The sequence below is a fragment of the Erythrolamprus reginae genome, chromosome 1, assembly GCF_031021105.1.
Source record: "Erythrolamprus reginae isolate rEryReg1 chromosome 1, rEryReg1.hap1, whole genome shotgun sequence".
Lineage (NCBI taxonomy): Eukaryota > Metazoa > Chordata > Lepidosauria > Squamata > Dipsadidae > Erythrolamprus > Erythrolamprus reginae.
In genome coordinates this window covers 328,431,601-328,454,385 of record NC_091950.1, presented here as the reverse complement: position 1 = coordinate 328,454,385, position 22,785 = coordinate 328,431,601, and the positions used below count along the sequence as shown (strand labels likewise).

At 40.0% G+C, this 22,785-nt stretch overlaps 2 protein-coding genes across 5 annotated transcripts in view; one reads left to right on the top strand and one right to left on the bottom strand.

Annotated features, from left to right (window-relative positions):
- Positions 1-18,557, bottom strand: part of PACRG (parkin coregulated) — a 326,732-nt gene extending 308,175 nt beyond the window's left edge. The window contains exon 1 of one of the 3 annotated variants that reach the window (XM_070733825.1): positions 18,129-18,557. In XM_070733825.1, the coding sequence (XP_070589926.1) occupies positions 18,129-18,266 (138 nt within the window). In that variant the 5' untranslated portion in view covers positions 18,267-18,557. The remainder of the gene's footprint in view (positions 1-18,128) is intronic. The other 2 variants (XM_070733824.1, XM_070733823.1) reach the window with 2 other exon arrangements.
- A 1,858-nt stretch (positions 18,558-20,415) lies between these two features.
- Positions 20,416-22,785, top strand: part of PRKN (parkin RBR E3 ubiquitin protein ligase) — an 890,155-nt gene continuing 887,785 nt past the window's right edge. The window contains exon 1 of one of the 2 annotated variants that reach the window (XM_070733810.1): positions 20,416-20,543. In XM_070733810.1, the coding sequence (XP_070589911.1) occupies positions 20,537-20,543 (7 nt within the window). In that variant the 5' untranslated portion in view covers positions 20,416-20,536. The remainder of the gene's footprint in view (positions 20,544-22,785) is intronic. The other variant, XM_070733812.1, reaches the window with a different exon arrangement.

The following is a 22,785-nucleotide window of genomic DNA, read 5'->3' as shown; positions in this document are numbered from 1 at the left end:
GATTTGAAGTAGAAGGAGGTATAAAATTTTTATCAGCCTTAAGTTCACTCAGTCAGTGTTGTTTGTACAGTAATTGGGACTGGAATGTCTTTTCTTTTTTAAAATAATCTTTATTAAGTTTCTACATATTAAAATAGAAAGAAAAGAAAAACAATTTAAAGAAACAGAACATACAAAGAAAAAAAGAAAGAAAGAAACAAGATAGACAGACAAACAAACAAGCATATAAACTTAAACAACATATAAAACATATTCAGTTTCAGTGGTATTCTATGCCTGCACTGGAACTGGAATTCCTATTCCTGCTTGAGCAGGGGATTGGACTAGAAAACCTCCAAGGTCCCTTTCAACTAGATTGTTCTGTTATTGCTAAATTATGCAATCATAAACTGTGGTATCATGTGACTCTATCACTTAGCAATATTAGTTCCAAATATTCTTGATTATATTGTTATGTGAATCACCATGGGTTGTTGAGTGAGAATCTTATGGAACCACAACTTCTGACTTCTGGCTGGCTTTTATTGGAAGCTGGCAGGGAAGTCACAAATCATGATCACATGATTGTGAGATGCTATGAAGATTGGAAATACAAGCCAATTGTTAAGCACCCAGATTATGATCCTGTGACAAAGGGGACGCCAGAACCTAGAGGACCAGTTATAAGCACTGTCATAACTTCAAGTGGTGAATGAATGAGTGGTCATTAACTGAGGGCTAATTATAAAATTCTAGAGTTTGAGTTTATTATTTATTGATTTGATTTGATTTGTATGCCACCCTTCTGAGGACTCGGGGCGGCCAGCTGCAGAAACTTAGTTTGAGCTATTTCAACGAACTTGACAGTTTACATGCAATACCAAGTAATAAACCATGGCTTATAAATTGCAACAGATTCTCACCAAGCCAAAACTGTGTGCATTATTTCTCACAGGAATGGTTTTACTGTTCTGAAATATTTGTTTCCAAAAACAATAAACTGCCCTCCAAAAATCTGGATTTCCCTGCTTTGGGAAGAACAGCCAAATATTCCATGGCATTTTCAAATAATGCAGTATAAGAACATGGAGTTTTCATATTCCTAATGATATTTATAATAATATATTTTGTTCTTTCCATAATAGTTCCCGTATTTTTAAACATTTAATTACACTTAAACATGGACAATTGCTGGAATTTATAATGGATTATTAACTCTTAACAGTTTTTAAAAGATTTTTTTTTAGCTTGTTGAGGGAGAAACTGATATTATCACAAATTCCAAACAGACTGCACTCATAATATGAAAAGTTTCAAAATAAGGCCATAGAAGGAAACAAAATAAAATGTGTACACTTGCAGGATGTACCACATGGTTGCCTCAAAACATGTTAACATACTATTTTCATTGGAAATCCATGGAATGATAAAAGATGCCATCATTCAAGTTAAGCCTCAATCTGTGTGAATAACTGGTTGAAAGCCATCAAATTTTATATGTTGTTTTGCACAATAGTATAATGTTGATGGGAAGAAATGGGTTACTTATACAAGACATACTATAAAACATTATATTGTCATGTTTACAGTAAATCTAAATGTCTGCATACCAGAAGTATTACTCTTCTGAAACTTATTCCACTAATAAGCTCTGATTTTATATCCAGCATTACTGTATCAAATTGATGATAAGAGATTCTTTATCCTGGAATAATTCCACCCATTTTAGTAGAATCATATCAGTATAAGAGGGATTTTTGTGACTTCCAGATTTGTATGAAATTATATTTCCTGAACATTAATTCGGGATTATATTTTGAACATGTTCATGGAGTCATATACTAGAACTGCTGTTCTTTTTATATTAGTCAAAAATGTTGCTTTAAATGGAGTTTATTTCTGTTGTTTGCATTGCCATTTGATGCTATGCTTGCAGTAAGGCTCATTTGAAGATGAAGAGAATACAACTGTTGTGTTATAACATCATCAGCAGGGAGATAATTTGGTTTGGTTGTTGGAGTCTGTTTGCCTTTTTTTAAACTTATAAATTGGCTTTCTTTTACAATCATATTGGCAATCCTGGCTTCCTTATTATGCAGTATTTGGATATTATATTGCTGCTAATCTGAAGTTTCCCTTTCTTGGCAAACTTTAAGAAATCTGGAGGTTCCCCTAAAACAGTGGTTCCTAACCTGGGGGTCGGGACCCCTTTGGGGTCGAATGACCATTTCACAGGGGTCACCTGAGACCCTGGGAAAAGACAAATTTCTCCTGGTATTAGGAACTAAAGCTTCTATTCTGGCATCTTGGAACATATTTTTACAATCCAACCAATCAGGTGTTTACAGTGGGGGCGTCTCTCAAAGCTCTGTTCGGAGAATTGGCGCTAGACTTATGGTTGGAGGTCACCACAACATGAGGAACTGTATTAAGGGGTCGTGGCCTTAAAAAGCTTGAGAACCACTGCCCTAAAAGGAACTTTTGGAGTTGTTAAAAATATTTTCAGTGATTATTTCCTAGTTTTTAATCACGTTAAACCCTACAAAAATCTTAGTTACATACACTTATATAATACATATCAAACTGATAGCAATGTTTCTAGTATTGAGGCATTTTGAAACGTTAGCCTTTTTGGGGGGGGGGGGTCCATTAACTAAGCATATATGGAAGCATATATGGAAGGAACATTAACAGAGACCAAACAAACAATGCTCCAAAGCTTGCTTAAAAGGGGAGAAAAGAGACCACAGAGGAGGAGCATTATAAGTAAGCATAATATTAATCATTAAAGTGCAAGTGGAAAAAAAGGGTTGTTACTTTTGGATATGAACGTCCTTGACTTTCATAATTCTTTCTTTTAGTCATTTTGCTGATGTGTGCTCTATTTTAAAATCAGAAGGATAATGGATGTGCTTCTTCAACAGTTAATTGGGTTTTATATTCTCTGTATCGTCTCAACGACAGCTTGATTGGGTGGTAGACTTTCAGGGATCTTTTTCATGTCTACTGTTCAAGGTGAGAAGGTCAATCTTAAACAAAGTGCAGAAGATTGCTTAATCCCCAAAGAAACATCCCAAAAGTCATAACAACATTTGTTGCAAGCTATAATCATTTTATTTTATTTTCATTAGTTTAAGCTATGTTTTTGCATGGATTTTCATTTATCAAGAGTATTTAAAATATGAGCAAATACCATACACTAATATGTGGTGCTTCTTTCTAAAAGATGTTTAGCCTGTGCCAACTTTCAATGGCAAATGTGTATCTGATGATGTCATTATCAATGCCTTATGTTACTTAATTCTTTCATTTACAAAAAAGATTTTAAAACAAAGTTTAGTTAATTTTAATGCAGAGGAAAGATAGCAGATAGTCCTTGCTTAACAATCAATTTATTTAGGGACTGTTACAACACACATTCTTCCTCCCCAAAAAAGCTATGTATGATCCAATTTCAGAATTTTATTTATTTATTATTTGGATTTGTATGCGAATTGCAATAGTTACACACACAACCTGCAGCCCTGCATTAACATCAGGGGCGGATTCCTCATACCTGCTGCTACCGGTGCGCTGCATGCACAGCTTGACTCTTTTTGCATGCATGTAGGCACCCCCAGCATGATTTCGCTTCCGTGCATACGCAGGAAGCAAAAACACGCTAAAATATTGCGAGGGAATGTATATGTGCGAGATTTCAGAAATTTTTTGCTTCCCTCTATGCCTGGAAGCAAAAAATTGCCAAAATCTCATGGGCACGAGTGTCCCCTCACAATATTTTGCTTCTGCACATGCGCATGAAGCAAAAAAAGATTTTTTTTAAAAAAGGTGGCGTGCCCACAGGATTGGCGGCAACATGGTGGCTGCTACCAGTCCACAGTTGCCTACCGCACTGGTAACAACCCATTCCTGATTCAAATGACCACATTTGGGGAATTTGACAACAGGCTCAGTTTACAATTACTGTAGTTACAATGTTCCTTTATCATGTAACTGCAATTTATGATTTCTTTTGCCAGTTTCCAACCATTCATTCATTCATTCATTCATTCATTCATTCATTCATTCATTCATTTATTGGATTTGTATGCCGCCCCTCTCCGTAGACTTGAGGCGGCTAACAACAATGATAAAAACAGCATGTAACAATCCAATCCAATACTAAAATAAGTAAAAAAAACCTTATTATAAAAACCAAACATACATACAGACATACCATGCGTAAATTGTAAAGACCTAGGGGGAAAGAATATCTCAGTTCCCCCATGCCTGACGGCAGAGGTGGGTTTTAAGAAGTTTACGAAAGGCGAGGAGGGTGGGGGCAATTCTAATCTCTGGGGGGAGTTGGTTCCAAAGGGCCGGGGCCACCACAGAGAAGGCTCTTCCCCTAGGTCCCGCCAAACGACATTGTTTAGTTGGCGGGACCCAGAGAAGGCCCACTCTGTGGGACCTAACTGGTCGCTTTTCCCAGGAAGGCAATACATTAATCCACTCATGCCACATTCAATACCACATATTCAACTGATTACTGTGATTAATAAAAACTGCCCCCCTAAAAAGTCATAAAGTCATAAAATTAGGCCCAGCCACAAGAAGGATTCCGGGCAAAGAATTTAAATTCTGGGCTTTATTATACTTGTAAGTCAAGGGATACCTGTAGATCAGATAGATTTCCCTTTTTGTCTATAGAAGCATTGTTGTAGGTGTGGATAAAATCATTTATGGAGACTTCCTTAATGCTCTCTGAGCTTGCTTGATTTCTTGCAGACATTTTATTACCCAAACTAGGTAATATCATTAGTGTTAGCAGCTACCTGCTTTGGGTAATTGAAATGTCTGCAAGCCTTAAGCAATAGTTTAAATGAATATGATGTAATATAACAGGTAGTAGAAAGGTAAAGTTCTTCATACAGGGAGGAAAAATGTAAGACAGAAGTATGGGTGATGGTGGGGGGGTGGAATGTGAATTGGCAATAATTAATGTAAAACAGAGTTACATGTTTTTTTGACCTTAGCTTGACTAAGAGCCAAGGTGGCACAGCAGGTAGAGTGTTGTACTGCAGGCCACTGAAACTGACTGTAGATCTGAAAGCGGTTCAAATCTCATCACCGGCTCAAGGTTGACTCAGCCTGCCATCCTTCCTAGGTAGGTAAAATGAGGACCCGGATTATGGGGGCAATAGGCTGGCTCTGTTAAAAAGTGCTATTGCTAACATGTTGTAAGCCGCCCTAAGTCTAAGGAGAAGGGCGGCATAAAAATTGAATAAATAAAAATAAAATAAATAAATAAGAGCCAGCTATGTGATATAATTGGTAAAAAGGCAAATGCTGTCTTAGAGTATGGTAACAATATGGAGTCCATATCGTAGGAAGCAATTCTTTGTTGAGGTCAGACCCCTTTCTTGAAGGACCAAACAATGAAACAATTGTATTGGAAAAAATCTAGTTATGTGATCGCTAAGAGTTGGCAATGACTTGATTGAACACGATCAATCAAATCTTTTTACAATTATCAAAACTTAAGGTGATGTTGCTACTATAAAAATATAGAGCATGCTTCTTTTTTCATACATATCTTTTTCAAATGTGTGCCATACTGGCATTACAATAATTATTTAGGAATGTGCTATATTTAGAACAACAGAACAGGATAAACAATCAGTATGCAGTGTAAATTATTTGTATTACCCAATTGTAAGAAAATATTTATGCAAATTAGAATCCAATATTATTCTCCAATTATATGATTTCTGTTGAAAGGTTTATTTTTCTACCTGCCAACAACAGAGCAAAGCATGAGCATCTTTCCAGTAATATGTCATTGTAAGGAAGCTGCTGATTGCTCTGTCCTTTTTTAAAACAGAAGTCCACACTGAAAATAAGTTGATATTGAAATCCACAGAAATGGTAAATAAAAATAGATGCTACTGAAACATATTCTATGACAATGACGGCAAACCTTATGGCATGGGTGCCACAGGTGGCAAACAGAGCCATATCTGCTGGTACACAAGCTGTTGCCCTAGCTCAGCTCCAACGTGCATGTGTGTTCCGGCCAGCTGATTTTTGGCTGGCACAGAGGCTCTGGGAGGGCGTTTTTGATTTCCAGAAACCTCCGGGGATGGAGGAGGGTGTTTTTACCTTCCCCAGCTCCAGGGAAGCCTTTGGAGCCTGGGGAGGGTGAACATGAGCCTACTGGGCCCACCAGAAATTGGGAAACAGGCCATTTCTGGCCTCTAGAGGGCCTCTGGGGGACAGGGGAAGCTGTTTTTGCCCTCCCCAGGCATTGAATTATGAGTGTGGGCACTTGTGCATGCGTGATAGCATGGGCCCACACTCTTTCGGCACCCAAGAAAAAAAAGATTTGTCCTCACTCTTCTAGGACAAATGTTCTTTGAATTAACTATCCTTATAATGTAAGGATATTATCCTTAGAAGGGGTGTTAGACACAGATTTGTTTTCCATTTTTGGTCAGAGATACATTATCTTGGAAAAAAATATTATTATTATTATTATTATTATTATTATTATTATTATTATTATTATTATTTATTGGATTTGTATGCCGCCCCTCTCCATAGACTCAGGGCAGCTAACAACAATGATAAAAAAACAACATGTAACAATCCAATTTAATAAAACAACTAAAAACCCTTATTATAAAAACCAAGCATACACACAAACATACCATATATAACTTGTAATGGTCTAGGGGAAGGAATATCCTAACTCCCCCATGCCTGGCGACAAAGGTGGGTCTTGAGTAATTTGCGAAAGACAAATGATTGGAAGCTAAATAATACTCAAATATATTAAACGTGGACAGACTATCCTTTTGCGATACCTGTTTTACTTTCTGCCTACCTCAGAGGTTGTCAAAAGAGCAGCAGATCAATGATCAATGAGTAGAAGTTTCCCTGGCCTCACTGAGATATCTAAAATATTAGGCAGAAACCGGTGACAATACAGTGATCTTTCTGGAATCGGCACACATTGAGCTGACTTGGGGGTGGGGGGGGAGAGTCCATGTGTGTCAGAGACAGGGAATACAGTATTTTGAAACAACTGTGAAAAATCACCATAAGGAAAATAAAAACCCTGCATGGTATAAATTTGTCGAGCTCCAAAGTAGGAACCTGTTTCTCTGAACAAGAATTTAATACCAGAAAGATAGCCCGAGGACAACATTTATTGTGAGGTAATAGCTGAGAAAATTGGAAGCGCTTGACTTCTGCTATGAGGCTCCAGGGACATTATGATTAATACATAATCGCTATAGCTGTTGTTAAATTATATTTTAATTTGTTATTAAGGTTTTATTATTACTTATGAAAAAATAAAAAAAATGTTATAAACTTTAAGAAGGAGGAACTCTCCCATTAGTTTTTGTAATTTAAGGTGCCAGTTTATGAACTATTATACTACACCATAAAATTAAAATGACTTGAACAAACATAAAATAATATGTTGGATTATTTTCCTGTGAGGGTGTAAATAAATAATGTATTTGAGAAATCCTTATAAAATCCCATACAGCATGGGATAACCTCAATTGGAAAGCCAGAATAAAAAACTGAATAAATATATTTGCTATTATTTTTGAAGGAGGCAAGATATCAGCTATAAGCCAGATATTTGCTGTTTAGAATATATCCTCTAATATACACATTTGGGCAAGTTCTACTCAACCTTTTGATACTAAATTCTAATGCTGTATAATTATTTACTGTACCCTTGGTTACCATCTAAACTTGGAATGCCAACGTGTTGTAAAATAAAAATGGCAACTCAAACCTTCCTGCAGAAGCTTAAAAAGATCTTCAGTATTTCTCCTGGTACAAAAGTCAAGGGTCAGAATAAGATCTTTGCTTAATTAAGATTCATAACTTAGCTAGATCCTGTAACTGGACCTTAGTAGATCCAGTAACTTCCATACTTTTCTTTAAAACTTAAGCTATTTTTGTGAATCCTAAAATTTCAAACATCAAATTATTTCAATTTTATAAACTCACCAGAAAAACAAAAATACGAATTACAGTACTATTTATTATTTATTTATTTATTTATTTATTTATTTATTATTTTATTTTATTTATTAATCAGATTTGTATGCCGCCCCTCTCCGTAGACTCGTAGACTATACTGTATTACTTCTCCGTAGACTATATTACTTCACTGCCAATTTTGAAAATTCTTTATAGTTGTACAACTGAAACAACAGTTATTCTCACTGGAGCAGGTACTGAGAAGAAAGTGCTGATTTGCTAGATGAGTAGTACAATATAATACCAAACATCATAATGCTTGCTAACTGAATTCTTTCAGCATCTGGCTAAAAGTCAAACAAGCTGCAATGACTACATTTACAGTACTACATAGCCTATTCTACAAATAGCAGATATGTTAAGAATATACAGTCTCAATTAACAAAATAACAGTGTTGGAAGAGAAGGGAGGTCTTGTAGACCAACCTTCTTCTTAAGCAGTAAACCTCATACAATTCCATACAAACATTTGTCTGATCTCTTCTTAAACACTTTAAATGTTTAAGCACCCATAATTTCTGGAGGGAAGTTGTTTTAATTATCAGGAAATATCTCCTTAGGTCTAGGAGGGTTCTCTTCTTGATCATCAATTGCTTTTTTTTCTACTTTCAGATGCTTTGAAGAATAAGTTGACCCCCTTCTTCTTTGTGATAGCCCCCTTCACAAGTTTACCATCAAAGTCATTAATACCTGGACCATATCTATGATATACACTGGAATTACCTGGTTACAAGCTGATCTGAACAGTTTTGACAGAAAAAGAAGAAAACAGATGACTGAATTCCCATAGTAATATTGATTGATTACACCTGCCCCATAGAAAGGGAGGCCTACAATAAAGACCATTTTCCTTTGCCGAAAAAAAGAAAGAAATGGAGGCATATGTTTACTTCAGATCAGATAAAGTGTCGTAGAAGAAAAGCATGGATTGGATTATTATATAAAAGACAGCTTGATTCTCACAGGCTCAAGGTTGGCTCAGCCTTCCATGCTGCCAAAGTCGGTAAAATAAGGACCCAAATCACTTACAAAGAGTTGTAAAGCACTGTGAAGTGCTACTGCTATTGCTATAATAGGACCAGAATTTCTATTATTAAGAAAGGCGGTGGTTAAGTTAAATCATGCATAATTTTATGATTGTTTTGCCATAGTTGTTAATTGAATTAGGCAGTCATTAAATGTCTTTGGTTTCAATCATTGAGTTTGCTTATTTGAAGCTGGCTGGGAAAGTTGAAAATGATGATCAGATGACTGAGATGCTGCAACCATTGTAAATATATACCAGTTGCCAAACACCAGAATTTTGATCAGATGACCACGGGAATACTCCAGTAGTAGTAGTAGTAGTAGTAGTAATAATAATAATAACAATAATTTATCAGATTTGTATGCCGCCCCTCTTGGCAGACTCGGTGCGGCTCACAACAATAATAATAACAATGTGACAGTGTCTAATAATCTAATATTTAAAAGAAATCATCTAAAAACCCATAATTTAAAAATCATACAACACAAGCACACCATACATAAAACTATATACAGTGATCCCCCGTTTATTGCGTCCCCAACCATTGCGAACAGGGTACTTCGCTATTTTTCAACCCGGAAGTCAAAAATACCATCTACGCATGCGTGCCGGGCACGCATGCGTAGATGGCAGCGGCTTCCCTGGGTCTTCCCCCTCTTGCTGGCGTCAGCGAGGAGTTTCCCCACCGCCCACGCAAACTCCTCGCTGCCGCCCGCCCTTCGCCCGCCCACGCCGTTCATTCTCGCCGGTTTTGAGCTGAGTCCGGAAGCGAATTCGCTTCCGGACTCAGCTCAAAACCGCCGATAGCAAGCGGCAAGGAACGGCTTGTCTCGGCGCTTTCGAGCTGTCAGCTCGAAAGCGCCGAGACAAGCCGTTCCTTGCCGCTTGGTATCGCCGGTTTTGAGCTGAGTCCGGAAGCGAATTCGCTTCCGGACAGCTCAAAACCGCCGATAGCAAGCGGCAAGGAACGGCTTGTCTCGGCGCTTTCGAGCTGTCAGCTCAAAAGCGCCGAGACAAGCCGTTCCTTGCCGCTTGGTATCGCCGGTTTTGAGCTGAGTCCGGAAGCGAATTCGCTTCCGGACAGCTCAAAACCGCCGATAGCAAGCGGCAAGGAACGGCTTGTCTCGGCGCTTTCGAGCTGTCAGCTCGAAAGCGCCGAGACAAGCCGTTCCTTGCCGCTTGGTATCGCCGGTTTTGAGCTGAGTCCGGAAGCGAATTCGCTTCCGGACTCAGCTCAAAAGCGCCGAGAGCCAGCGCCCCCCGGACCCCCAACCCGGGTTTGGGGGGCTGCTAGGAAGCCCTCCATGCCGGCGGCAAACAGCCGCCCCGCCCCCAATCTTCGGCTCCTCGCTAGCGCTGTGGGAGTAAAAACACCGTCTGCACATGCGCAGACGGTGTTTTTACTTCCGCATCGCTACTTCGCGAAAACCCGCTCGTTGCGGGGGCTCCTGGAACGGAACCCTCGCAACGAGCGGGGGATCACTGTACAGTATAACTGTGAGGACGGGTTATAAGTCATTTTTAGTGCCATTGTTAACTTCAAATGGTCACTAAATGAATGGTTGTGAGTTCAGGACTACTGTATAACAAAACAATTTTGGAAACAGAAATAATGCACATTGTCTACAGACAAAATCCTGAAACAGTAGATTTATATACAGTATGTTTTCAGAAAGATCAAGCTGTTCCTAAATAAACGGCTGGTTCAGTTAGAATCTTTCATATTTAAAAACTTGCAAGGGTAAAATAGTATTTTCTTTAAAATTCAAATTCCCATTTAAAAACTATCCAAGATATATCTTATCCATAACAAAATTATGTGTTTTGTTTTATACTATTTTCCTAAAATGCTAATCCAGAACAGTCAAATACAAAGGAACCTATAGCCACAGATACTAGTTTCTTAAAAGTTTAGCTCCCATTAAACTACAGATGTGTTGTTCAGCGTTAGAATATAATTTATTGTATTTGCCTTGCTGAAAATCATTTTAAAGACTTTTCTAGAACAGAACAGAATTCTTTATTGGCCAGGTGTGATTGGACACACAAGGAATTTGTCTTGGTGCATATGCTCTCAGTGTACGTAAAATAAAAGATACGTTTCCCTTTCCCCAACTAACCTAAAACAGCACCAGTATAGATAACCTATTAGGTAGCTGGGGAAATAATAATAGAGTAGAATAATAACAGAAATAATAGTATAGGGTTTATTTTCTGTCTTAGAAATTTGAAAATGAAGTAATTGTTTCCCTCCTGGCTTCATTGTTCAGATATATCTAAAGCAGATTTTTTAAACATAATTCAAAAGCTATGTGCACTGAAAGTATTTGTAGAAATAAAACTTGGCATTCTCTGAATGTTTCTTTATCAGAGTTAGCTCTTTCCAAATTGGGAATAATAATCAGAAGGCAGAAATAGTATAATAATTTGCAATGAATTCCATAGCCTCAGACCAGCAATGTAACAACTTTTATAGGGTAATATTATATTACCCAATCTATCTTTTTTTCTAACTAGACTAGTTGATTTCCCAGTAGTTCCATGTGTTACTTCTAACTACAGTAACTCAAAACACTAGAGAGCGATTTCCACAATGGAAAACTACTGCTAGCAGTAGTTGAACAACTTATCACCTTTGTCAGATAAAGTACATTTTCCCCTCTGTGTTTTATCTGTGCATGTTTATGGACAAATAAAAATATAATATAAAAACTGCAATCATTAAATATTATCCCTCTTTCATGATTCTTTTCTGGCAACTGAGATTCTGAAAACTATACTAATTATAGAGGTGAAACCAGCTTCCTCATTCAATTTTAGATGCACAAATGATCATTGCCACATACAAATATCTTAATTAAACAGAGTAAACACTAAGCATTTACACCTTATTTTACTTCAAACTGAAAATAGGCAGCAAGACTTATGCAAGAATCCTGGGTTCTTTATACAAGTGCTTTCAATATCTTAATCCGTATCTTTATAATATAATACTTGATTCTCAGATATATTTTACCTAAAAATCAATTATCAGGTGAAAATAATACAAATTTAATTCCAAAGGTATCTATTGGCTGGCTATTTCTAAAAATGCCACATTTATCAGACCTATCATTCTGTTGGAGTTAGATAATTTTTGCCATGATAGACTACCATTCCAATATACAAATATTGTTGTAGATTGACTTTATACACTTACCTTGATTGTAATATTATCCGTTTAAGTTATAATTTATAACTGAAGCATTATGGTATTATTTTCAATGCATCATAACAAGTGCAGAACAAGTGGAAGGACTTCATTATCTATAATGGATTGCTACTTCAAAGTTATTGCAAAGATAGAAGCAAAGTCCCTGGTGAAAATCTGAGAATCCCAGTATTTGGAACAATCTTTCATTTTTTTTCTTTCTTTCAATCTCTCCAAACTCTGTTCTAGTCCTTTACTTAAACTTTGAAGTGCTTGCAGTTCTGCTCTTCTTATTCTTTCACTAGATCTCAAATCATTACCCTACCAGGAATAGAGCAGGCGACTGCACTTAGATGATCTGATCTAAGTTCAAAGCTAAGCAGTATTAATTTTGGATTGTATTTGATAGGATACTACCAAATCATACCATGACACAGTTAGACTAAGAAGTGAAATAACTCTGAATCATGTTTGGTCACCTGAAATTATTCTGTGTATCGTCAGATATCGTATTTCCCAATAATCTTAATTCATAAGCTTCCTCAACAGGTGGCTAAAAGTTTGTAGTTTTTTCATGGATTGTATACTAGTAGCCTTGACTCAGTTCCTTAATGTTCTCAAAGCCTCTAACTTTTATTCAAACCTATGGGCCATTTATTTATTTATTATTTATTACTTAGATTTGTATGCCGCCCCTCTCCGAAGACTCGGGGCGGCTCACAACATGTAGTAACAAATCATAAGCAATCAGACAATTTAAAATATTTAAATATTTAAAAAAACCCATATGCTAACAGACACACACACAGACATACCATGCATAAATTAAACGTGCCCAGGGGGAGATATTTCAGTTCCCCCATGCCTGACGGCAAAGGTGGGTTTTAAGGAGTTTACGGAAGGCAGGAAGAGTAGGGGCAGTCCTAATCTCCGGGGGGAGTTGGTTCCAGAGGGCCGGTGCCGCCACAGAGAAGGCTCTTCCCCTGGGGCCCGCCAACCGACATTGTTTAGTTGACGGGACCCGGAGAAGGCCCACTCTGTGGGACCTAATCGGTCGCTGGGATTCGTGCGGCAGGAGGCGGTCTCGGAGATATTCTGGTCCGATGCCATGAAGGGCTTTAAAGGTCATAACCAACACTTTGAATTGTGACCGGAAATTGATCGGCAGCCAATGCAGACTGCGGAGTGATGGTGAAACATGGGCATACCTAGGTAAGCCCATGACTGCTCTCGCAGCTGCATTTTGCACGATCTGAAGTTTCTGAACACTTTTCAAAGGTAGCCCCATGTAGAGAGCATTACAGTAGTCGAACCTCGAGGTGATGAGGGCATGAGTGACTGTGAGCAATGAGTCCCGGTCCAGATAGGGCCGCAACTGGTGCACCAGGCGAACCTGGGCAAACGCCCCCCTCGCCACAGCTGAAAGATGTTGTTCTAATGTGAGCTGTGGATCGAGGAGGACGCCCAAGTTGCGGACCCTCTCTGAGGGGGTCAATGATTCCCCCCCCAGGGTAATGGACGGACAGATGGAGTTGTCCTTGGGAGGCAAAACCCACAGCCACTCCGTCTTATCCGGGTTGAGCTTGAGTCTGTTGACACCCATCCAGGCCCCAACAGCCTCCAGGCACCGGCACATCACTTCCACCGCTTCGTTGACTGGGCATGGGGTGGAGATGTAAAGCTGGGTATCATCCGCATATTGATGATACTTCACCCCATGTCCTTGGATGATCTCGCCCAGCGGTTTCATGTAGATGTTAAATAGCAGGGGGGAGAGGACCGACCCCTGAGGCACCCCACAAGGGAGAGACCTAGGAGTCGACCTCTGACCCCCCACTAACACCGACTGCGACCGGCCAGAGAGGTAGGAGGAGAACCACTGCAGAACAGTGCCTCCCACCCCCAGCCCCTCCAGCCGGTGCAGAAGGATACCATGGTCGATGGTATCGAAAGCCGCTGAGAGGTCAAGGAGCACCAGGACAGAGGATAAACCCCTGTCCCGGGCCCGCCAGAGATCATCCATCAATGCGACCAAAGCGGTTTCCGTGCTGTAACCGGGCCTGAAACCCGACTGCCGGGGACCTAGATAATCGGCTTCTTCCAAGGACCGCTGGAGCTGGAGTGCCACCACCTTCTCAACAACCTTCCCCATAAAGGGAAGGTTGGAGACTGGACGATAGTTATTAAGGACAGCTGGGTCCAGGGAGGGCTTCTTGAGGAGGGGGCGCACAAGCGCTTCTTTATAGAGTGATGGAAAAACTCCCCTCCCCAAGGAAGCGTTGGTAATCTCCTGGGCCCAGCTCCGTGTCACCTCCCTGCTGGCCGAAACCAACCAGGAGGGACACGGATCCAGTAAACAGGTGGCGGAACTCACAGCTCCAATGGCCTTGTCCACTTCATCAGGTGTCACCAGATCAAACTCTTCCCAGACAGGTGGACAAGTACGTGCCCCAGTCACCTCGACTGACTCGTTGTCAGTCGACTCTGTTGTACAATTGGAGTCGAGGTCGGCCCGAATCCGAGCGACTTTATCAGCGAAAAACGTGTTAAAATCCTCGGCACTACTCTGCAAGGGCTCCCCAACTCCCCCCTGATTAAGAAGGGAGCGGGTCACCCTAAACAGAGCGGCCGGGCGGGATTCCGCTGATGCAATCAAGGCGGCATGGTACGCGCATCTTGCCGCCTTGAGCGCCACTTTGTAAGTCTTAATAAAAGCTCTTACAAGTGTTCGATCGGATTCAGACCTACTCTTCCTCCATCGCTTCTCTAGACGTCTCTAGCTATGGTGCTAAAAATACCCAAATGGTTTGTGTGAAAATAAGTGCTATTCTAAAATCTCTTATCTTGAATCCATAAGATATAAGATACAATTGGATTTTCCCATTGCTTGGCAATACTAGAATGTGTACCCTATTTCCCCCCAAAATAAGACATCCCCTAATAATAAGCCCAATCGGGCTTTTGAGTATATAGCAATAAATCCAAGAGCTTATTTCAGGGTTTAAAAAAATATAAGACAGGGTCTTGTTTTGGGGAAAACATGGTAGATCTCTATTAAAAAAACAGTTTTAGAAGAATGGCTCATATTGAATGAAAAGCAGTGTGGGTGAAGATGGAAACACTAGAATGTTTACAAACTGCATTTCAACTGTGTTTGCCCAACTTCAATGCTATGTTAGCCAACTGCATTTTGCTTGTGCAATTTCAGTGTTTGGGTGTTTTATGATGAACAAGTTGTTCAAAAGCAAAACAAGTAAGAACAAAATCTGAAATGAATAAAATGTTCTGTCTGAACAGAGACTATGGCATGAATTTATACCATGCTCCTTGACAAAAGTCTCATAGAAATAATAAAGGCTGGGAAAGTTGAGTAGAGGAGAAATGCAGAAAATAATGCTGATGAACTGTGAAAAAGAACATAAAAGTAGAGATGGCAATATACTAACTTGCAATCCTTGGGCATCAATATATTTGGGCATTATATACAAGTTATATATGAGTCTTCGGAGAGAGGCGGCATATAAGTCCAATAAGTAAGCAAGCAAGCAAGCAAGCAAGCAAGCAAGCAAGCAAGCAAGCAAGCAAGCAAGCAAGCAAGCAAGCAAGCAAGCAAGCAAGCAAGCAAGCAAGCAAGCAAGCAAGCAAGCAAGCAAGCAAGCAAGCAAGCAAGCAAGCAAGCAAGCAAGCAAGCAAGCAAGTAAGAAAGAAGGTAAGTAAGTAAGTAAGTAAGTAAGTAAGTAAGTAAGTAAGTAAGTAAGTAAGTAAGTAAGTAAGTAAGAAAGACATTGCTTTTTCTCTGGATGGCAATTATGAGTAACATTGCAATATTATATAACTTCAATCTAGGAGAAGGTTTTATTATGAATGTTTTTTAATAGCAGATAAAGTTACAAACAGTTAATTCAAAATAAAGTTCATTACATGCTATGATAACTTCTTGACTCCTGAATAAAAATCATAGTATTTGTTTAGTATAGGGCTCATTTATCACTGACTTATTTTGGAATAATTATGCACAGTCACATAGTACTCTCCCATACTTGATATATGACAATTCTTTAATCATCTCTCTCCCCCCCCCCACACAAAACTCCTAAAATTTTTAAAAAAGGTAAAAATTGAATGGTTTGGCCTTTTTCTTAAAGTGCAATTTTCATATACCAATTCCAATGGAAAGCAGTGGAGATACAGTACAGGCCAAGCTGTAGAATTTTATTTAATGCTTACTTTATGATAACCTTGAGAGTATTTTGAATGTTTTATGAAAAGTAGAACATCAGGAGATTAGGGCTCTGTGGAACAGATGAAATATTGAAGAAGAAAAAAGAGCTAAAAGTAGTACAGGCAAAAATCATAATAATTAGAGGCGCAAAAAATTGCAAAAGAATTGGGTTAAAAATAAGCAGGTCATTAAGCTAGCAGCTAAACACAGAATAAACACTTTAGTTCAAAAGCCAGAGAGTGCAATCTCTCTCAATCAAGAACAACTTTTTATAATCTGGGTGGCTCCTGGCCTAGTGTTTGGGATCTATTGGATCGCAAGTCAGACTCATTAACCCTGGGAAACAGTGGGATGGATTGTTAGCATATTTGGATGGGAAAAGAGAAAGGAAATTGCTTCAGGTGCGATTTTAGTGACATGATAGCAGTGTTCCAATATTGAGGGGCTGCCACAGAGAGGAGGGTGTATGTGTTAAGCTATTTTCCAAAGCACCTGAAGGCCAGAGAAGGAACAAGGGATGCAAACTGATCAAGGACAAATTCAATCTGAAATAAGGAGAAATTTTCTGACAGACTGAGCAATCAACCAGTGGAACAGCTTGCCTTTTGAAGTTATGGGAGCTTCAACACTAGAAATAGTGTAGGGCTGTGATGGCAAACCTATGGCACGCAGAGCCACAGGTGGCACATGCAGCCATATCGGAGGGCACGCAAGATGTTGCCCTATGTCAGCTCCAGTGTGTGTGTGTATGCTAGCCAGATGATTTTCAGCTTTAGGAAAGGCCATTTCACCCTATGGATGCTTCAGGGAAGCTTCCCCGAAGCCCCAGAGTACAAAAAAACCCCACCCAACAGACAAACTGGATGTTCAGAAACCGCATGTTCGGTTTGCCCGTTGTGCTGGTTTTTGCACTCCAGAGGGTTCAGGGAAGCTTCCTGAAGCCCCGGAGTGCAAAAACAGCGTAATGGGCAAACTAGAAGTGTGTTTTCCAAACTTCAGTTTGCCCGTGGTACTGTTTTTTGCACTCCAGGGCTTCAGGAAGCTTCCCTGAACCATCCAGAGTATGAGCAAAGTCCATTTTCCCGAATTCCGGTTTGCCCTTTTGACTGTTTTTTTCCACATCCCAGGCTTCAGTGAGGCCTGTGCGCATGTGCGGGGACAGGGGGGATTGTGCGCAGGCAGGGTGTGTTTGTGCATGCATGGGGGGAGGGAAGTGATGTGGGCACATGCACCCATGCTAGCACACCCATTCACCCCCTTTTGGCACACAAACCAAAAAAGTTTCACCATCACTGGTGTAGGGTCTCCTGCTTGGATGGGGGTTGAACTAGATCAGGGCTATGCAAAGATGACTTGTGGATCATGCTAGCTCAGGAATTCTGGGAGTTGAAGTCTATATGTCATAGAAGAGCCAACTTTGCCTACCCCGTGGACTAGATGATCTATAAGGTCCCTTCCAATGGTTGGTGGGTGAAGTTCTCTTAAGGAGCATTTCGGGGATCTGGCAGGCAAATCCTCTCCCTCACCTCTTCCCCAGCCCTCCTCAAGCTTGTCATCTCCTCCTTTCCCCACCCATTGCAGCCCTTCCACCCTGGGGTGCTATCAATGGCCAACCCAAAGGGCCAGAGAGCTTTCTGTTATTTTAACGGCATCGCTAAACATACCACGGTGTTTTTCATCATTGCTTTAATGGTGAATCCATCGCTGACCTGCTTCTTGGTTCTTCTCGCGTGTCTCAGCGGCTCCTGCAGCTGCTGGGGTCTCAGTTTAGGGGGGCTTACACCCTCTTTTTCTGCCACCATCTTCTCCGGAGGCTCCTCGCTGCTGCTTCGCCGCACGTGGGATTTGGAGGTCGGGGGTTTAAAAGGGAATTATTTGGATACGAAAACAGATTTGGTTTTTCCCCCCCTCGGGCCAAAAAAGGAAAAAAAGAAAGAATTCTTAGTTTCGTCCCTTTGCATTTACTCCTTTCACCCCTTGGTTTAGCCCCTGGGAAGGCTCCTGTGTGGCTTCGAGGAAGAGGAAGAGGGGAAGGGGGGAAAATATATGCCTGTTTCTAACACCAACTCGCTTCTAGGAACCGGTTGCTAGGCAACGTATCAACAACCAGCCGCGGGAGCACCAGGATTCCGCCCTTGTCGGAAACTGAGCAGATTCGATTTGCATACGCATGCGCAACCGGCGTAGCTGAAGCCACGCGACTGCAATGAAGTCACGGAATAATAACAGTCGCTGAATCCTTATTGCCTTTAGTTTACGGAAATAGGGAAGGAGGGGGTAGCAAGCATAGCAGGGTTCAGACGCGAGAAGCAGGCTGGACTCTCGGTCGCTTTTATGGCCCACAATTTTCCTACGAGCAACTTATGTTTCGAAAAACAAAAAATAGCTTTTTCTCAATCAGAAAATGTAAGCGCCACTGGTTCCATGAGGAAAAAGTTACCTATTTCAGAACAGGGGAGCAAATGATGAATTGACTATCCCTATATAGAATATCCTGACATTTGGAAGGATTTAAAACGTTGGCGGGAAAAAATCAAAATGCACTTTTATGTACAATTCCCGAAAACGAAGAGTCTATTAATTCCATCCCTCGCGTTTCCTGACGAGCAAATTCTATTGACATTCTAATCTATGGGATTCATTCTCGAGTAGAGTAATTTTCTCATTTCCTCCAAAAAGAGCAGAATAATAATAATAATAATAATAATAATAATAATAATAATAATAATAATAATAATAATAATAATAATAATTTATTAGATTTGTATGCCGCCCCTCTCCGAAGACTTGCACACTGGCAATATTTCATTTGCTTATTTTACAAATGAAATAATTTGTAACCCAGACGGGCATCTAAAACGTCAATCGAAATAATAATAAATATTTATGTTATTTGTCAAGCATATAGGATAGTAGTAGTTTTTATAAACGTAAGTAAAACGTACCGAAAAAAGAGGATCATAGGACAGGGACGGTAGGCAGTGATGCGCTTATGCAAATGAATGGATCAATGAATGAATCCAAATGACCACCAAAAACATAACAAGCACAAAGAAAAACTACGCTATCCACTCCCCCACAATTGATCCGTTAACGCCTTCTATTGTAATTGGACTGGTGTGGCTTTATAGTGAAAAAGCAAAGAATTGCAAAGTAGAAAGTTATGCTATATAAAAATAAATTTAAAAACTGCGTTTTTTAATGTTACTCATACTCTGAACATTCTTGCTTTAACAAGAAAAGTTCAGATAGACTCTTTAAAAGAAGCACCTTAAAATCCAATACAAAATAACATACAGTACTGTACTTGTTCTACATCTATTACAGTGTTTCCCAACCTTGGCAACTTGAAGAGATCTGGACTTCAATTCCCAGAATTCCCCAGACAGTATTCGCTGGCTGGGGAATTCTAGGAGTTGAAGTCCAGATCTCTTCAAGTTGCCAAGGTTGGGAAACACTGATCTACTATATAAGCTGATAGAAAACAAAAACCAAACCAACTTTAAAAAAACAAAACAAAACCATGTACATCCGGAGAAGGAATTGAATCCACTTTGCTACCTTTTAAAAAAAGCGTTTGTTTCATCAAGTCTCGTTTCTTCAGTGGCGTGGAGGTCGGCAAAAAATTAGTTCGAACTGTGTTGCAGCCTCTTTTTATTATTATACATATATTTAAAAAATTGCGGTAGCACAGAAAAGGATGCGTAAAGCGCGCGAGGCAATCTCGGATCTCAAAGGGAGGAATTCTACCCCGCATCAAAGCAGAACTGAGATACACTGTAGTTCTGTCTTACGTTGAACCAGGGGACTATAAGTTATCGAAAGGAAGACTGGCCGATTGAGAGATACATTTCATTCCATGTATTTACACGCGGAGTCCTCCCGCAGCAAAAGGAAGGCACAGCACTACATTTCCCAAAGCGCTTTGTAACCTGTGTTTTGCTCGCCTGCGCACTGGGCGCCTCTAACCGTCTGGACGGCCTGCAGGGAGCGTAGATCCTCAAGATTGGCTTTTATGTGAGCGGAGCAGGGTTTCAGAGTGCCCCCCCCCCCCAATTGCCAGCAACTGGCCATGATCGGTGAGTGAAACCCGGATGTGGTCCTTCACGTTACACCCCCTTGTTTTTGTGCGGGGGAAGGCTCGAGATGGCGGAATTGTGTGTGGGGGGGAGACAGTGAGGTTGTTGTGTTTGCTGCAAAGTGCAGATTGCACCTTTTGCACGCGCATGCGATTTCGAGCTATTCGTGCTATTCCGATATTTTTCGCAGGCTAGAAGACTCGAGAAAAAGACAAGGAAAACCCGCTTGTGAAATTGAAAGCGTGATCTAAAAGTCGCGTGAAGGAATGTAGGAGGAGATTGTAGCGGCTCAGAATAGCGTTTGCGTGACGTTGTGGATCATGTGCCACTGCACTGTTTTCCTAACATGATTTCATGCACATCGTACTGTTGCAGGGCTCATTGCTTGGGACCTTTTGATTAAAGCAAAAAATAAAAAATTGGAAGATCTAGTGACACTGAAGTTTGTTGACTGTGATGGTTTTCAAAACTTTGGTTGTGTTCTTTACAGCTTGTAAAAAAATAGTATTTCTCCCCCCCCCCATAGTCATGTGATCAAAATTCAGGTGCTTGGCAACTGGCATCAGTGATGGCCTACTACAGGTACGGTGTAGAAAACATTTGGACATGTACTGTACATAGAACTGGTAGAAAAAGTCCGGGGGGTGCTGGCAAGCCCCCCATGCCGGCGGCGACGTTTTAAAACAGCCGCGTGGCCCCCAATCTTCGGCTCCTTGCTCGCTAGCGCTGCGGAAGTAAAAACACCATCTGCGCATGCGCAGATGGTGTTTTTACTTCCGCAGCGCTATTTCGCTAAAACCCGATCATTGCTAGGGGTCCTGGAATGGAACCCTCGCAATGATCGGGGGATCACTGTATATGCATATGTATACTTTTGTGTGCCTGTGTGTAATATGTATGAATACATAGAATAGAATAGAATTTTATTGGCCAAGTGTGATTGGACACACAAGGAATTTGTCTTGGTGCATATGCTCTCAGCGTACATAAAAGAAAAAGATACATTTGTCAAGAATCATGTTGTACAACACTTGATGATTGTTATAGAATTGTCATATATATAGAATTAAATAGTATATTTTGATATTCAATAATAGTAAATAGGGAAATTGTATCTCTTTGAGGGGAGGGGAGGCCAGGCACCCTAATCCTAACCCAAACCCTTGACCTGAGTGACATCAAGTTGGCCACCTTTAAGCCAGTCACAGGACCTTTAAGCTACCCCAGTCACATGATAGTCAAGTCACTCCCACCTGGTCATATGGCCAGAAAGCCACACCCACAAATAAGCCACACCCACAGTGGTAGTAAAAAAATTTGCAGCCCTTCACTGACTGGCATGTCTTTATGATAGTTGCAGTGTTCTCGGACCTTCGGACAAACAAATCAATGGGGAAGGCAGATTCACTTGTGTTACTACAGTAAGTTAACAACTGTAGTGATTTATTTAACAACTCTAGCAATAAAGTTCATAAAACCAGGCAAAATTCATTTAAAAGCTGTTTTGCTCAGCAGTGAAAATTTTGGCCTCAGTTGTGGTCATAAATCAAGGACTGCCAGTATTCTGTGATGGCAGAAGATTGAAGTAATTACAGAAATAGTTCAGGGATAATAATGGGACTTTCTAATGGATGGATTTAGTTGACTTATTTCGCAATAAATCTCTTTATTGAAGTGACTGAAGTAAACCGGTATGGAAGACTAGTATTGAATGAAACTGCTCTAGAAAATATGTCATATTTAACAAATGCTATAATTTATTGTAGTAACAAAATGGCATCTGTAAAAGCCACCGTAGCTGCTGCTTTCAGGATAAATTTCTCAGTGATTCAATGTAACTGTTACTAATAAAAATGATTTGGTTTGATCATTAAATTAAAACAGCAAAACTTTCTCTAGTTTATACTTACACATAATATAGTTACATATCTGTGGTTGAGAATTCACTCTAGTTTACTGAGTTAATCGGATTGCATCTGTTTATATACTACACAGAGCTGCAAATGAACCAACCATGTTTTATTACAGCATGCGGTCCAAACTGTTTTTCTTTCTCTTAGCTGATTTGTGTTGAATTCCAAAAGTTGGGGACAAAAATCCAAGCTAGAAAGAAAGCTAATTCTTCTGTTTAAATCCTGTTCCAAAAAAATCAAATTTTCAGTGGTTTCAGGTCAAGTATAATCTTATACGAACTTTTTCTGTCCTTTGGTCTATGACCGTAATAAAATAATTAAAATATTTT